The sequence below is a fragment of the Aythya marila genome, assembly GCF_965140915.1.
Source record: "Aythya marila genome assembly, chromosome: W".
Lineage (NCBI taxonomy): Eukaryota > Metazoa > Chordata > Aves > Anseriformes > Anatidae > Aythya > Aythya marila.
The window spans coordinates 5,029,458-5,046,618 of NC_139081.1; the positions used below are offsets into that span (position 1 = coordinate 5,029,458).

General features: G+C 46.3%; 1 protein-coding gene across 3 annotated transcripts in view; it reads right to left on the bottom strand.

Annotated features, from left to right (window-relative positions):
- LOC309889531 (CUGBP Elav-like family member 4) overlaps positions 1-17,161 on the bottom strand; it is a gene marked incomplete at both ends in the record, with an annotated part of 295,020 nt that overhangs the window by 40,640 nt on the left and 237,219 nt on the right. For all 3 annotated transcript variants that reach the window (XM_082782380.1, XM_082782379.1, XM_082782378.1), the window contains one exon: positions 14,282-14,431. In XM_082782380.1, coding sequence (XP_082638506.1) covers positions 14,282-14,431 — 150 coding nt within the window. The remainder of the gene's footprint in view (positions 1-14,281; positions 14,432-17,161) is intronic.

The window sequence follows — 17,161 nt, forward strand, 5'->3', positions numbered from 1 at the left end:
GGTTGGCCATGAGCCAGCACTGTGCCCTCATGGCCAAGAGGGCCAATGGGATCCTGGCATGCATTAAAAGGAGTGTGGCCAGCAGGTCAAGGGAGGTGATCCTCCCCCTCTACTCTGCCCTGGTCAGGCCTCACCTGGAGTACTGTGTCCAGTTCTGGGCTCCCCGGTATAAAAAAGACAGGGATCTCCTGGAAAGAGTCCAGCGGAGGGCCACCAAGATGATACGGGGCCTGAAGCATCTTCCTTATGAGGAAAGGCTGAGAGACCTGGGTCTGTTCAGCCTGGAGAAAAGAAGACTGAGAGGGGATCTCATCAATGTGTATAAATACATGAGTTGTGGGAGACAGAGGGATTTGGCCAACCTCTTTTCAGTGGTTTGTGGGGCCAGGACAAGGAGTAATGGTCACGAGATAGAGCACAGGAAGTTCCGCACTGACATGCGAAAGAACTTCTTCACGGTGAGGGTGACAGAGCATTGGAACAGGCTGCCCAGGGAGGTTGTGGAGTCTCCTTCTCTGGAGATATTCAAGGCTCGTCTAGATGCCTACCTGGGCAGCCTGCTCTGAGGAACCTGCTTTGGCAGGGGTGTTGGACCCGATGATCTTTCGAGGTCCCTTCCAAGCCCTTCAGTTCTGTGATTCTGTGATTCTGTGATTATTTCCCTGAGCCTTCAGCACTCGTCAGCAAGTGGAGTATTTAACTGTGAGTTTCTTTCTAAGGAGACTGTTTTGTGCCCCAGATTACAGAGGGATTTTCCTCTTGTCTCTCAGCACATGCAAGTCAACAGGATAACTCAATCTTTGATTTCAGTCAGCTTTGATCCAAACTAGGAATTATTTACTCACAGGTAAAGAAGATGCAAGGTGTTTGTGGCTGGTCTGACACTCAGGACTACAACACTGGCCCAAGAGTCCCTGTTGAAAAGCAGCAAGGCAAAAGCACCTCTGGGCTGTAGCACCAGACCCCATGGAGAGGCAGCAACCCCCAGTTCAGTGCTCTCTGTTCTATTCAGAGCCTTATACCCTACTGTTGCCTTCAGGGGGCAGTGGCGACCTGGTTCAGGAACGGCACGGCGACCAACCCCAGGCCGCTCGGTCCATCGGCTCACAGACACCAATGTGGTGGATGGCAAATGGCGTTTATTGTCGAGTCACATGGCATTATATACCCGAGGCCCATAGCGTCACTTCCGCTTGCTTACATCACAGACCACACGCTGCTGTCCATCAAGGGACGGGCTCCACCTTTCCATACAGCGCGACATCTTCCGGCCGCCAGACCCTAACTACCCACATTTCCCCCCTCCCTATGCACAACCAAATTAGCTAAAATATAACAATCTTAAGATGTAGACATCATAACTCAAATAAAAAACATAAAGCACAATAACCAGGAGAAAACTAGGAGGTAACTGGTAACCCTGAGTAAATACACTCTTAAAGTAGTTGTTGGTGTTCTACCAACATAATGTTAACTTTCTCTAACCAACTTTTAACAAACAACACAAGCTTATTTAGTATACAAGGTCCAAAGATAAGATCATACAAAGGCATCACAGCCCCCCACCCACAGAGGCCGCTTCGCTGTCGTCTGGGTTCTGCCAGTGTGGAACTCTCAGGCTTAGACAGGATGCTTGATGACTTATTGTCTTCTCTTGTCACCAGGGTATACAGGTTACAGGGGTGTCCGATGATCCATTCCTGTGAACAGAAACTCAGTTTTCATTAGTTTTATTCTGAGTCACGGTCGGGTCACTGCACTGAACTGGCGCCAGCGCCCGATCCACTGTGATCTGGCAGATAGTAGGTGAGTTGATCATTCCTTGAGGCAGCATTTTCCACTGGAAGTTGGGGCGTTGGCTGTTTGGAGCTTCTCTGTCTGCACGAGTTGCCATAATTTCATGGGCCCACAGGCCCTGGGCTTGCGCCTGGGGGGTGATCACTGTTGGGTCCACACCCATTAGCCGCTGCACGCTAGAGCCATATAGTGGCTGATCTGCCCCAGTAACTTGGGCCAGTTTTCTCATACAGTTGTCCTCCCGTTCTTGTTTAAAAGTGATCATCCCCCCCCCATCAAAGATCAGTCTACAAGTTTGTTTTATATCAAACGGGAGCATATTGTCTCCCCTGAAAACACCATCTATGAGGGTGGAGACCATTGCAGAATGAAGCCCTTTATCTGCAATGGCTTTAACAATCGCTTGTACATCCTTAGGGTTTATTGGTGAGTGAACCCTCTGCCCCCCATCTGTCACCCAGACTGGGAATGCTGGCATGGCCAAAAGAGCCCAGATGGCACACGCAATCTTAATTTTCCTCCAATCCGAGAGAGGAATTTCTCCCCCTCGCAGTGCTGCTTTATTTCGGATGGGGATATTTTTGCTATGTGTCCCCATTTCCTCCTCCGAATTTGAATCTGTATCTGATCCGGAGTCGGAGTTCGGCTGCCTGCTCACCTCCGAGTTCCAGTACTCTCCCATCGAGTTCGGGCCCCGCCCACTAGCCTTGCGGGGGGGCCGCTCCCTGCTCCGGCCCCGCCCCCCAGCCCTTTGGGCGGGCCGCTCGCTCCCTCGTGGCTCGCCCCGCCTTCTCTGCGAGGTGTTTGCCTCACCAGAGCGTTTTTTCAGATGGCCGTTCCGATCGGCTCTCTGCCCCTCTCTCGCGCTTCTACCTACTCCCCAGTTGTCCCCACAGCCGTTCTCTTTCCCCCATCTCCACGTGTTAGTAAAACCTAGCACTTCATCCCCGTTCCCGCCGGAGGTTTCTTCACGTGACTCTTCGTCTTCTAGTTCGGCGCCGTACTGGGGCACACATGGCGGTGGTATCTCCCAGATTTCCTCAGACTCTGGTTCCCCACCAGCACCCCTGGCTTCCTCAGCTGAGCCACCCCATAGCTTCCACAACTCTGATACGACCTTCACAAGGGTTTCCATCTTCCTTGTTGGTCCGGGAGCGTCCTCCCCGCCGGGCTGGTCCCGCCGCTCCGGCCGCCGTTCACCCGAATCCAGGAGTTTTCCCGGGTTTCGGCACCACTTGTTGCCTTCAGGGGGCAGTGGCGACCTGGTTCAGGAACGGCATGGCGACCAACCCCAGGCCGCTCGGTCCATCGGCTCACAGACACCAATGTGGTGGATGGCAAATGGCGTTTATTGTCGAGTCACATGGCATTATATACCCGAGGCCCATAGCGTCACTTCCGTTTGCTTACATCACAGACCACACGCTGCTGTCCATCAAGGGATGGGCTCCACCTTTCCATACAGCACGACATCTTCCGGCCGCCAGACCCTAACTACCCACACCTACCCTGGCCGTTTGCGAAAGGCAGTTGTGGCAATTCACCACCTATTTGGTGTTGTTTAAGAACTTGGGAGTTCTTAAAAATAAAAGTGATGACCTTTGCTCACTGAAGAATTCATCTTCCTTAGCTCTGAAGGTGTGTTTACTCAGCAAATGAAGATGTGACTTCATTACAGTGGATGTGCCTATGCTGGCCAACATGGCCTAGGAAGATGCAGGGACACAGGCTCCAGGGCTGGCTGGGTACCCTGGCATGAAGTCAGAGTAGCTTGGGCATCCATGAGCATAACCTCATGCTGCCACTCACTGTGCCAGATGAATTAAATTTAGTGAAGGGCATAACTGCCTGTTCTCCCAGCTGTAGTACGGATGAAGCCAACGGTTGGTATTGATCCAGAAATCTCAAGACACTGATTAGACATTTGAGGAAGTTGTGGCCATGCTGTGTTCATCAAAGTGACAGCCCTCCTACATACTAATGACCAGTGTGAAGTTCAGGAAGGGCTCAAATGTACGAGGGGTTCATGATCCACAGCTAACCTGCCCCAGGGTTGTTTGTAACTGTAGGCTGGAGCATACCACATGCTAAAATTCACAGTGGTGGGGAGATGTAAATCATTTTTGTGTCTCAGCATGAAACCAGGAGGGAAGGTTGCTTTACTCTTCGGTAAGATGCACATAAAGTAATATGATCATGCTCCTCTAAGGTAGATTTACCCTGTCTCTGCCACCCCATCCAGCTGACAAGTCTTCTCTCTTACTGCAAATATTAGTTGAAGTTAGTGTTACAAAAACTAATGGATCTGATTGTAGTGGGTTAACGTGGCAAGGTTTTGGTAGCAGAGGGCCATAGGGGTGGCTTCTGTGAGAAGGATCTAGAAGCTGCCCCATGTTTGTTAAGGGCCCCACTGCTGACCAGAGCTGAGCTAATAAGCGATGTTGTTTTGCGCCTCTGTGAGAGTATTTAAGACAGGGAAAAAAACGCTGTGATACACAGCTGCTGGGAGAGTGAGAGGAGTGAGGAACAGCCTTGCAGGTGCCAAGGTCAGTGAAGAAGGAGGCGGAGAGGTGCTCCATGCGCCAGAGCAGAAGTCCCCCTGAGGCCTGTGGTGAGGACCATATTAAAGCAGGCTGTCCCCCTGCAGCCCATGGAGTACCACAGTGGAGTACTCCATGCTCTCACAGAGGTGCAAAACAACATCGCTTATTGGCTTGGCTCTGGTCAGCAGTGGGGCCCTTACCAAACATGGGGCAGCTTCTAGATCCTTCTCACAGAAACCACCCCTATGGCCCTCTGCTACCAAAACCTTGCCACTTAAACCCACTACAATTCAATGCCAATATAACCCCAGTGACAGACCCTGCGGACACTTCTACCCCTGAGACAGGCCCAGCGGCCACTCCAAGCCCTACAACGGGCCCCAAGGCTGAGCCAGGGAAACAAACTGTACCAGTGTCGGTTGCACCCGTAACCAAGATGAAAAAATGGTTTAGAGAGTCAGAACGTTTAGAACGCAGAGAAACTCCTGCTAAGACTAGGTATGGAGAAGACGAGGCTGGGCCATCAGAGGAGCAGAAGGATGAAGACGAAGATGTCTCAAAAACAACAGTAACTACCCGAATCCTATACCAGTGTGAGTTATGAGATGTGCAGAAAGATTTTCGTCACTGTCTAGGTGAGCAGCTTGTCACCACTGCTCTCCCCTCATCTACCCAGCTGGTGAGGCCATCATAGAAGGCAACGAGGTTGGTCGAGTATGAATTCCCCTTGGTGAAGCCATGCTGACTACTCCTCATAACCTTCTTCTCTTCCAATTGCTTGGAGATGGCATCCAGAACAAGCTGTTCCAACACCTTTCCAGGGACAGAAGTGAGACTGACTGGCCTGTAGTTTCACGGAAACTCCATCTTGCCCTTCTTGAAGACCGGAGTGACATTGGCTATCCTCCAGTCTTCAGGCACCTCTCCTGTTCTCCAGGACCTTTCAAAGATGATAGAGAGCGGTTCGGTGATCACATCTGCCAGCTCCCTTAGCACCCGCGGATGCATCCCTTCGGGACCCATGGATTTGTGTGAGTTGAGCCCACTCAGACGCTCCTGAACCAGTCCCACATCCACCAGGGGGGAGCCCTCCATTTCCCAGACCCTTTGTCCTATTGCCAGGGGCGAGGAGTCCCGGGGGAGTGTCCTTGACGCAAAGACTGAAGCAAAGAAAGCATTCAGTATCTCTGCCTTCTCAGCATCTCCCGTGAAGAAGATATAGTGGGTACACACCCCGAGCCACCCTGTGGTTTTACCTATGTGACCATGGAGAGGACATGAGGAAATGGGATAGAAAATATACCTCGACCCTAGAAGCACGGGTACATGAGTTGCAAGGAAAAACAGTCACAAAATGGGAATTCTCTAAGAAGCCTGCTACTCCTATTTCCAGTAGGCAGTCCTTCAGACACAGAAATGAAGGTTCTGACCAGGATTAGAGGAGCGGCTGAAGGAGCTGGGATTGTTTAGCCTGGAGAAGAGAAGTCTCAGGGTCGACCTTATCTCTCCCCCATCCCAGAGGGGGAGGGGGGAGGGTGAGCGAAAGGCTGTGTAGTGCTTAGCTGCTGGCAGGGTTAAACCAGAACATTCACTTATTTATTTTACCAGTAAAGCGTGGTTTATGGCACATGGCAGATAGTTACTAATGGGTCAAATAAATGCTTCCCACTCATAATGATGTTTCAGGAGCTCACTGTTTCATTTTTTGAACTGCTGATAAAAAATATTAAAGGGAAAGCTCTCACTCAGGGATTTAGGGTAGACAAACACAATGAAGCAAAAGATTTCCTATTGCAAGTAACGGGGCTGCTGAGCCAGGTAATTTCTAGGGCATGGTGTATGACCAGACCGAATGCTAGGGGTCTTGGCTTTCATTCTGGACCTTCTACAGGTGCAGGAAGGTCACTCATTTTCTGTTCTTCTCATTCACCTGCTCTTGGGACTCTGTGTGACCCCTTTGAAATGTCAGGGCATGTACTGGGGCAGGGGAAGCCAGTTCCTTTCTCTGCCTGCACAAAGGAATCCCTGATCCTGGCCAATGCCACTGGAGGGTGTCTGTTGTGATCAGGACTGATCCTGTTACCAACTGGCCTGGAGCAGCAGCCTGCCCATCAGCAGTGCTGCTAGATAATTGACAAACTAACAGATAAGGCTGTCATATCAGCATGCCAGCAACTCCTCCCCTACAAAATGAGTTTGGTTAATGATAATAATTACAGATGGAGTTTGAATCCTGTCTCTGCTGGCAATGGGTGAAACTGGTTACTGCCTGATGGCTCTTTGTTGAGCCAAGGAAAATGAATTGATGGTTTCATGTCAGTTCCTAAGACATGAGTTTCTACAACACAGGAATTCACCCATGAGGGACACCTTTGCTGCCAGTCTCAGCTGTGGCTTGGAAATGTAGGCATAAAGGCTTGGCTACCCATTTGTACTGACAGGTAGTCCTCACCAGAGAGGAGTGGGCCTCAAGTAGGGCATGAAGTGGAGCTTGCTGTCTTGCTAGCACAGATGCGCCCACTGCATAAGTAAAGTGGAGTGGAGGGACTTCTGCAGTGTCTGCAATGAGGAGTTATAAAGCTGTTCCTGGTAGTGGTAGGCAGTCAGAAACAGCAGCACCGAGAGCTGTGAATGAGGAAACTTATTTATAGTGCATTATGGACAGCTGAGGGAAGTCTTCTTTCGTTGTCCTCAGTTACACATGCCCAGACTAAATGCACTGAAGAAACCAGCATCCTGGAAAACATTCCCCATCTGAGGCTCCTCAAAGTTGCCCTACCACTGGGTCCACCCCTGGCTCTAGTTGGACTGGACATCCCCTGGCCCGGGATAGTATGGGCTATATTTATGCTTCCTTCCTGGGCACATCACTGGGCAGAAGATGACAGAGCAGTGCTCACTCTTTTCTGAGTGCTGTGCTCTGTGCCCCCTTCCAATTCCCTCATTTTGAGTCACTGAACCCATGACAGCTGCTCCTGTCTCTCTCTTGTTTGATACACTTTGATCTCCCAGTTTTCTCATCTTGCCCTCCTCTTCTCTTCCTGAGGAGGCTTTATTTTTGCAGCAAGCATTTTGTCTAGATCCTTACAATGTAATCCAGTAGGGGCAAGACTCATTCTTGGAGAGCAGAATTTTGATGGTGCGAAACACAGCAGAAAACAGTGCAGATGGCCTCCACTGTTATTGTAGGTCACACACTGTTACAAGAGAGGCACCGGGCTCTTGGTGGCTAAGAAGTGTGTGGTGGTTTTACTGTGCTGGGCGGCTAAACACCACAACTGCTCTCTCACTCCCCCTCCTTAGATGAGGATGGGAAGAAGTAAAGGAAAGAACAACTCACAGGTTGAGATAAGGATAATTTAATTAAAGGGAAATAATAATAATTAAAGAAAGATTACTATTAACTAAACAATTTAACTAAAGGGGAAAAAAAGGGAAAGGGGAAAAAGGAGGGGAAGGGGAAAAAAACAAAACAAAACAAATAAAGGCTATGTGGAAGTGCAGAGGAAAGAAATTACTCTCTACTTCCCACAAATGAGCGATGATTGACCACGTCCTTGAAGCAGGGCCTCAACGCACGTAGCCGGTGTTCGGGAGGAGGACAGATGTTTTCATAATGAGAGCCCCCCCCCCCCTTCTTCTTCCTGTTTCCACCTTTTATTGCTGAGTGTGACATCATATGGTATGGAATATCCCTTTGGTTGGTTTAGGTCAGCTGCCCTGGTGATGTTTCTCTTCTCACTTTTTTTCCCACCCCCTAGGAGGGTTAGAGAGAGTCCTGATGCTGTGCCAGCACTGCTCAGCAGCAGACACAACACTGGTGTGATACCATTGCTGTTCTGGCTACAAGTGCAGAGCACAGCACTGTATGGGCTGCTGCAGGGAAAGTTAACATCCCAGCCAGACCCAGTACAAAGTGTTGGCAGAAGAGCACAATCCTTGTTACTATGATGAATGTGAAAATGGCAAATGCTCTTGTGCTGCTGCAAAGTGACTTGCCAGATCATGGCACAACAGATTATGTTCTTTGTCCCCACTATGTGTTGTGACACATTGCCATGTTCGATAGCTATGCAAGTTGAAAGACTAAAGGGCAGGCATTTAATGCACAAAAAGGCCAAATCTCCAAAGGAACTCATGCTAGTTGGAGGTGAAAATTTTGATCCCTTGTTTTTCTGTCCATGCCAAAAAGTGCACGATGAAGCATTATGTATGTACTGGTTGAGCTTGGAGAGGATGTGAGCATGGCTTGCAAAGTGTATGTCTGCAAGGAATTGTTTTCTGGTGGTGCTGCATGGATCCATAGCCCAACCAAAACCACAGAAAGAGAGAACTCCTGCAGGGACTGGAGCTGTGATCAGAGATCTGGTGAGTAGGGATGTCTGACCTACTGTTGCCTTTGCTCCAAAGTCATGGGGGTTTCAGTAGTGAAAAAACTAAGACCCAAATGATACTCTGTGTCTGTTCCTGTTCCAGACAAAGGGAATGTTAAAAAAAAAAAAAAAAGAGCACCAGTGAAGACAGAAAAAAAATAATAGTGAAACTACAGGGCAAATATAATTATATGATTTGCACCTGCTTTTGTAGTGCAAAGACTGGAGTTCTGAAGTCGTTTAGCTGCAACATCAAAAATATTATAGCAAGACGCAAATATGGATGTGTAGACAAAGTACACAATTAATGGGAATTATTTGGTTCTGAATGATGTGGATGTCATGCCTCTACAGATTTTGATTGTCTTGTTTTGCTATTTTCAGGCAACAAAGTAAATTCTGCTACAGGATATAATGGTCAGAACCCACATTTCAGTTTTTCTGTGGAGTATGAAAGAGTATCTGAGAGCAAAATTCAGGCACTAAACAACATATAGCAAGTCATAACCATAGCAAGACTAGTCTTGCTATGGTTACATACATAATACTGCAGCACTCTTGGCCACTTTCAGAATGAGAAATATATCATAAAAGAAAATTGTTTGGAAGATGCTGACTTTGAGTAGGGACTGGCATGTTCTTTTCTTCTCTATAGTGTTAGTGCAATTGCATGCTTAGCTTTAATATTTTATTTCTACCTTTGCATTTAGAAATGCAGAACCACAGGGCAGTGCCAATAACTGATGCTACAGAAGAAAGTGTGAAAAATCCCATAATGAACAATGATAGGATAAGCTGCCCAGTGATGAAAATTTCTTTCTAACCCCAAGCAATTAGTGACTGGATTATATCATAAAACATGAAGGTTTGTGTCCTTTCTATATTTTTATCTAGTCTAATGTGACTGTGGATGTTCTCAATAGCCACATAAATGTCTAATCCTTTATTATTATTATTATTATTATTTATTTATTTTATTTATTTTTTTTTTTAATGCCCGTAAGCTCTAGGCTTCAATAAAGCCTGTGGCAAGGAATAAAGTCTTGGAGGGTGCATTAATGCTCATGAGAAGGAAGAGAATATGATGGAGCAAACACATGACGTGTCCTACACCTAACCTGCTACAAAGGAGCTTGCTGTCAAGGTTTCATTGCTAGTTGGGACAGGCAGAAATAAAATGATTGGTAAGATTCTGGCTGACCACTTTACACCTCTGCTATCACTTAGGATGTCATTGAGTTATGGGGAAGCTGAGCACTGGGAAGGACCAATGTATTGCTGAAGACATGCTGAGATAAATCCCAACTTCACACAAAACAAAATGTTTGGAAGTCAGCTCTACGGGCAGAGGAGACCCTCATCCTGCAGAGAAGTGAAGCTAGGATGACTTTTACCTTTCAGTGTGTTAGGCTTCTGGTATTTGTGCAGGGGCTTACTGTGGACTGCTGGCTGAACGAGTCTCTCCAAAATTCAGAAAAGATCAGATTAATTTCATATAATCTTAGATGAAATACCTAACTCAAAGCTTTCTTTAATTATGGGAGTATTTGGAGGTAGTAATGAAAGCTCAAATCATTATGATTCATCTAGAGAGATCATCTTTTCTCTGATATCTGCAGTAATGTATCATGGAAAATTAGCTAAGAGGAGCTAGATAAAGCAGAAAAAAAGATAGACATAGAAAGGGATGGATAAACAGCGAGATGACAGACTGGCAAACAGGCAGATGCTCAGATGAACCAAAGGATATATTTATATCACCTTAAAAATAGGGTGCTTTCTTGCTGCAGTGGCTGAGCTCAGTGAGCACACTAAGGCTTCCTTCAATCTTCTGATGCCTCCCCATAAGCCACCAAGAGCTCCCCATGTGTCAAGAGCTGGTTCAATGTGCCAGGCCATCAGATCCACACAGTCCAATAAATCCGGTTATCCCTCTCCTCTACCTGGCCAGAGGCAGGGCCCCTCTAGTCCTGGCTGGAGCGTCTGCCACTTAATTCTTGCAAATGAGAGGCAGAGGTCCCTTCATCGTGGTCAAGAATAACATCAGCTCTTCTACTGCCTCTGGGGTACTGCCCAATAGAAACTGGAGCATCATTTTTCTTAGGAGCCCCTCTTCTTGCTGCTGTATTTCCTTTCAGTTCACGTACCCAAGCAGCTAGGTTTGAAGTAGGTACGCCATCCCATTTCCTCCTATCTTCCCCATGGTCACGCAGATAAAACCACAAGGTGCCACATGGTGTGCGTCTTGGGTACTCTCTCTCTTGAGCAGAAAAATGCTGATTCTTAGTGGCTGAAATATCACTCCGTCTAGATGAGGGGGAATATGCTCGTTCTACGAGGTGGTCAAATCTTTCAGTTTCTCCACAGCTGAGACACAGGCCCATAGCGGAGCAGAGAGATGATTGTCTTCATATTTTTGAAGCTGGCAGGACAGATTATACACTGTTGGTCCCATCCCCTCATCCCACTGAATTACTGCCAGTGTACTGGCATGTGCTGATGGTGCACTCCGCACCAATTTACGCCACATGGATGTTGTGCACTGGACTTCATCGGGATCTTGAGGTGTCTGGGCATTGTCCAAATCACTATAAATCATCTCCCGCACAGCTAATTCCCGCAGATGCTGGAGACCTTTATCCATAGTGGCCCACTTGCCTATGTGATATACAATATCTTCCTTATGGGGATATCTTTCTTTCACAGCTGCCAGGAGTCGTCTCCAGAGGGTGAGAACCTGTGCCCCTCTCCCAATTACTTTGTCAATTACCATTTCTCTAGAGAGGGATCCCAACTGCTTGACTTCATTTCCTTCTAATTGTTGGCTATTGGCCCCAGCATCCCAGCATTGAAGCAGCCAGGTGAGGATGTGCTCGCCTGGGCGTCGACCATATTCCTTTCGTATTTCTCGCAACTCACTCAGGGATAGGGATCCAGTGGTTTCTGATTCCTTTATGATTTCCATTTCTTCCTGCTGTTTTTGTGATGGCTCTGCTTTAGTGGTGCCTGCCATTTCCCAAAATGGTGCCTGCCATTTCGCACTTATTCAGGGGTGAAGTTCAAAACTATTGGAGGAGACACCCGTGACAGGTACCTTCCTACATCCTCCCACACACCTTGCAACCTGCCACAAGACTGTTTTAAGACAGATTCCTGGGGAAAGCTTTCCAAAAAAATTGAGTAATCTTAGAGAGAAGAGGAAACCTGTTATTTAGAATTAGAAATAGCAATATATGGGTTACAGATGGATCTTCAAAATAGTCAAAAACTGTTGTAATTAGCCCACTATGAAAGAAGGAGGAGGTACCATTCCTGATATTATTCATAAAGTGACATCCAGATGAGGAAAGGAAGGCAGTGTAGTTCTGAATATTCTCTAAAAGATAGTTTCCATGAGACCCAAATGATAACAGTGCAGAGCCTGAATGCCAGATTAAACTCAAGGCCAGTGCTTGGCAGCACAGCGAATTAAAAAAAGTGAACACAGATTGTAGCACATTCTCGGATCGGATGTAGAGGAGTGTGCTAGGTCTGTCTGAGCTGGAGTCACCTTTTCCCTGCAGCAGCACAAACAGAGCTGTGCTCTGCACTTGTAGCTGGAACAGCACTAATATCACTCCAGTGTTGTGTCTACTGCTGCATAGTGCTGGCACAGCATCAGGACTCCTTCTAAGCCCACAAGAGCCAGCAGGCTGAGGGTGGGCACGTGATGGGGAGGGGACATCGCCAGGGCAGCTGACCTAAGCCACGAAGAGCTCCCCATCCCTCTAACCTGCTACAAACATGTAACTTCTAACTTCTAGCACAGTAAGACCCTTGATTTCAATTCTGCTTAAAGTTAAACTCATGGCTAAATGTTTACAAGTTGTGTGTAGGAAGAAATTATAACTATTTTTTTCAATACTATTGATATTTCTGGGCTTTCCTTTGCTGCATTACCAGTTGTTTTGTGTTCTTTTATTTTATTTTATTTTATTTATTTATTTTTATTTTTCCCCCAGTTACTTTGAGCAGTAACTAGGCAAGACTTTTGTACTTTTGTACTTCTGCGTTATATTTTCCTTGTAGCTCACAAACTCCCCAGTGATGTTGAATCTTCTGAGTTTTCAGAACTAGTTGAGATGGAAAGATTTTTGTTTTGTTTTGTTGTTTTTCTTTTTTTTTTTTTTTTTTTTTTTTTGTTAGGGCTTTTGCAGAGTTTTTGCCTGGAGTATTTGACTGAATGTTTGACTTCCTAACAGACTAGATTAATCTGAGTGCTCCAGGGTAAAATATGCCTTTGTGTATTTTGGTGACTAGGATCAATTAGTAACATTTATTTAATTTTTTATTGTTATGATTGGTATTATTAGTATGTGTACACCAATTTTTTAGGAAGATCTTTCCAGCAAAAGTACAGCCTGGAGAAGAGGGCTGTATCAAATCCCAAGGACCATGGAAAAATGTTGGTGCACATTAAGGACCTGTAAACCCCTAAGTTCTTGGTGATTACGGCCTCACAGTGTCCATATATTTGTTAAGTATTAGTACAGAGGTAGGTACCTATTCTTTAATCTGCCTCATTCATTCCTGACTTGCAAAATCACCCCTTCAATACTGGATCTTTTGAGCTTGTCAGTCTATGAATCCTAGCAGCTGTGCTTCAGTGGTGTACCACTGAAGGGTAAAGCTGAGCCATTTCTGTGGCTGTATTGAAGGAGCTTCAGTCTCCAAGTCTCCAGTCTGTTAAGGCAACAGGGTTTGAATGCAGCTGTTTTGGAGACCAGCACCCACCGCCTGTGCACATGGTCTGAAGTTGCAAGTGTGTTGGGTCTGTCTGGGCTGGAGTCACCTTTCCCTGCAGCAGCCCACACAGTGCTGTGCTCTGCACTCGTAGCTGGAACAGCACTGATATCACTCAAGTGTTGTGTCTATTGCTGCATAGTGCTGGCACAGCATCAGGACTCCTTCCAAGCCCCCAAGAGCCAGCAGGCTGGGGGTGGGCACGTGATGGGGAGGGGACATCGCCAGGGCAGCTGACCTAAACCAACCAAAGAGATATTCCATAACACCTGATGTCACACTCAGCAATAAAAAGGGGGGCTCTCGTGGGGGAGGGGGCTGTTCCTCCTGAACAACCACTACGTGTTTTGAGGCCCTGCTTCCCAGGACGTGGCCGAACGTCGCTCGTTGATGGGAAGTAGAGAATAATTTTTTTTCCCCTCTCTCTGTGCTTCCGCGCGGACTGACTGTTTCTTTTGTTTCTTTTCTCCCCATTCCCTTTCCCTTTAATTAAACCTTTCTCATCTCAAACCTCGAGTTCTCTGTGTTGTATTTTCTCCCCCTTCCTCTTTGAGGAGAGGGGGAGTGAGAGAGCGGTTCTGGTTGTGGTGGTTTTACCGTGCTAGGCAGCTGAATACCACAATCGCTTTCTCACTCCCCCTACCAGACCTAGTACGGTGGTGGAGCTCGGCTGCCCACGTGAGTAAAACCACCACAGCAAGGTATAACCCTTCTGAAGTAGCTTACACTACCTCAGTTGTAGATAATTTCCCTAGGACTGAAGGAGCAGGTTGTGGTCTGGCTTACCTGGGTAAGGGTGGATGCCATTAGCAAACACAGCTTCTGCGGTGGGCTGCCCATTAGCCTGTGGCGGGAGGCCAGTGAAACCATTCACCCCAATTGGAGATGGGATGCTAGGCACAGTTGGTGCAGTTATACCAGGAGGCGTGCTTCCACCTGAAAGTGGGGAGAACACAAAATTAAAGCTGATGAGTACTGGAAGCAATAACCACATGGAGAAAGCTACTAACACAACAGCTATTGAAACATGGGATTAGAAATTAGAGAGTGATTGATTAAGAATGAATAAGTGCTACATTTGCAATTGTGTGAATAAAAATGTTGTTTTTGCAGAGTTACATTGTTTAAAGGTAAGGAATGTGGTATTGAGATATGCTTGCAGTGATAAGAAAACTTAGCAGGCAACCTTGTAAAACGCAGACAACCAGACTCCTTGGAACAATTAGACGAAAATCATGGTGTTAAGTCAAGTCAGATAAGTGAAGAAACATTACCACTTCAAAAGTGGTAATTACCACTTTCAGTAAAAAAGTCAAAAGAAATTTGAAATTTAACAGGCCGGCAACTGAAGGTCATGCAGGGAAACAGGGAAGGGTCCTATAATCAAAAAGTATATAAACTGTGTTTTGGAACTAGTAGGTGAGTATGACTTTGGTGGGACTTCCCCCCCCCCCCCCCCATGCTGCCCAGCGCTGAATAAACATACCTACTTTACAATCTTACTGATTGTGGAGTCCGTTTTCTGCAAGTCATTTTGGCGAGCCAGGCAGGAGACACTGCTCGGCTGCAGGATCGACTGTGGAGTGGACGCCCCTAGTTGTACCAAGTATTTTGCTCAGAGGGGACTCCACTCCTAGCCACTCACTGTGGGAGCAGACAAAGACCTCCCTCAGCTGAGGACAAACGGTATGTTTTACAGTAGAGGAAGGGCCTGTAAGTTGTACACGTGACCGGGACAGCTGGTAAATCGCGCAGAGACGTCTGGCGTGCAGCATAGTCCCCATAGGGGAGGTGGGTACCCTACAGATTGACTGGTAGAGTGGTCAAGGGGGATTTGCTGATCAATAGAGTGGCCGCTAGCAATCTTGGGAGTAGACTGAGCAAATCCAAAGTTATCGCTTCATCCCTGTTTTGGGAGCCAGGATGGACCTAGAGTCAGATCATGCTCCATTTTACTGCCCGAATAGCCTAACTTTTATAGTGAACTTAACAGGGGCGGATAGTATCTCACACAAGATTATTGGTCAAAAGCACTCAGACAAACAACTAGAAGAAAACAACCCCACCTGCAAGAAAACAACCCCCTTGTGATTAGCAGTCACGTAGACCTTGTCCTTGAAGCCAGCTGCTGGCAACAATATTTTTCTGAATCCCTCAGTTGGGGGATGTGGGAACACTGTCATGGGAGCTTCTCATAGTCGTCCTGGTAGCTTGGTTTGCTCAGCTACAGCAAGCCATGGGATTTTTACTGTTTCAAAAATCCCTCAACATCCCCTCTTATACCCTTCTCTCCACAGCAGTTCTTTTCAAAACAACTTTTCATTGGTCAAACAACTTTGCCTATAACAACAACAGCAAACACCCAGCAACTTCCATGCCTTAACGGCTGGAGAACAAGCAACCCTGAGACTGCATGGAGTCTCCTGAATCACCCTTCTTTTTTCCCTCTAAACTCTTTTATATTCCTGATGGCCTTATCGTTAAGAGTCTAATGTTATCTCAACCACAGGGCTTTCCAACCCCCATGGCTACATTCCTAAATCTCCCCCTTCTTTATTAATATCAACCATTTTCTCAACACGAATTAACACTGCATTTATAACAATACCTTTTCCCTCTAAGATGCTGAAACAACATATCTGTATACAACATTTCATCCTATTTCCCTTCTCTCCTCAAAAACAACATTAATTGCAAGATAGTGTTATAGTCGATTGATCCATAAAGTGGCCATTTAGTTTATGTAGTGGCCACCATTGATTGCAATACTTAGTGAAAGTCCTCTTGCTTTCTGTGCCCCCAGTTCTAACAATATCCTTCGAATGTGCCAATATGCACCCAAGGAGGCTTTCTTTAAAACATCTTTGTTTTGGATATTACTCATTTCCTTGATTTCCCATTCCCTTTTATTTATTTATTTATTACTGTTCCTTACTAGTTACTGTCCTTTGTTTCAATTTCCACGCAAACCTTTTTACTGCGTGTTTTTACTATCTTTTCCTAATCTTCTTCCCAAATGTCCCAATTCTCTGGGATTAAACTCCTCTTCCCACATACAAACTTTATTATTTCATTTTATAAATGAGCTCTGTTCCAATCATAAATCCACAGGACATCCGGAAAACAGCTGAAGCACTCAGCCTTCCATCTTCTAGACAAATATTACCACCTTCTTCCCAAAATTTACATTTCAACAGAATCGAATTTCAAGCCGAATGACAAGTTTTCTCATGCACTTTGTTAGGAAGCCCATACAAAACAAGTAATCACTCCTGAGTATCCCTCAATATGTGGGTTTAAAAAGGTATTGAGGCCTAAATAAATTCACTCTCCCCCTTCTTACCCAATTCTCAGGCCTCAAGCCTGAACCACCAAAGAAGTGACTCTTTCCTTTCTGCTGCTTTGATAATTAGTCAGCCCCCTCCCACCCAATACTTGGAAAACCGACCAAACACCACAGCAAATATACCAACACTTCTCAACTGTTAGTTACTTAGATAATGCTCCCGCCTTTTTTGTCATCACACTCAAAGCATTTAAGAGCAAAAAACAGTGTTATATATGGAGTGGTAATTAGTGTCGAGAAAATGGTTGATATTAATAAAGAAGGGGGAGATTTGGGAATGTGGCCATGGGGGTTGGAAAGCCCCGTGGTTGAGATAACAT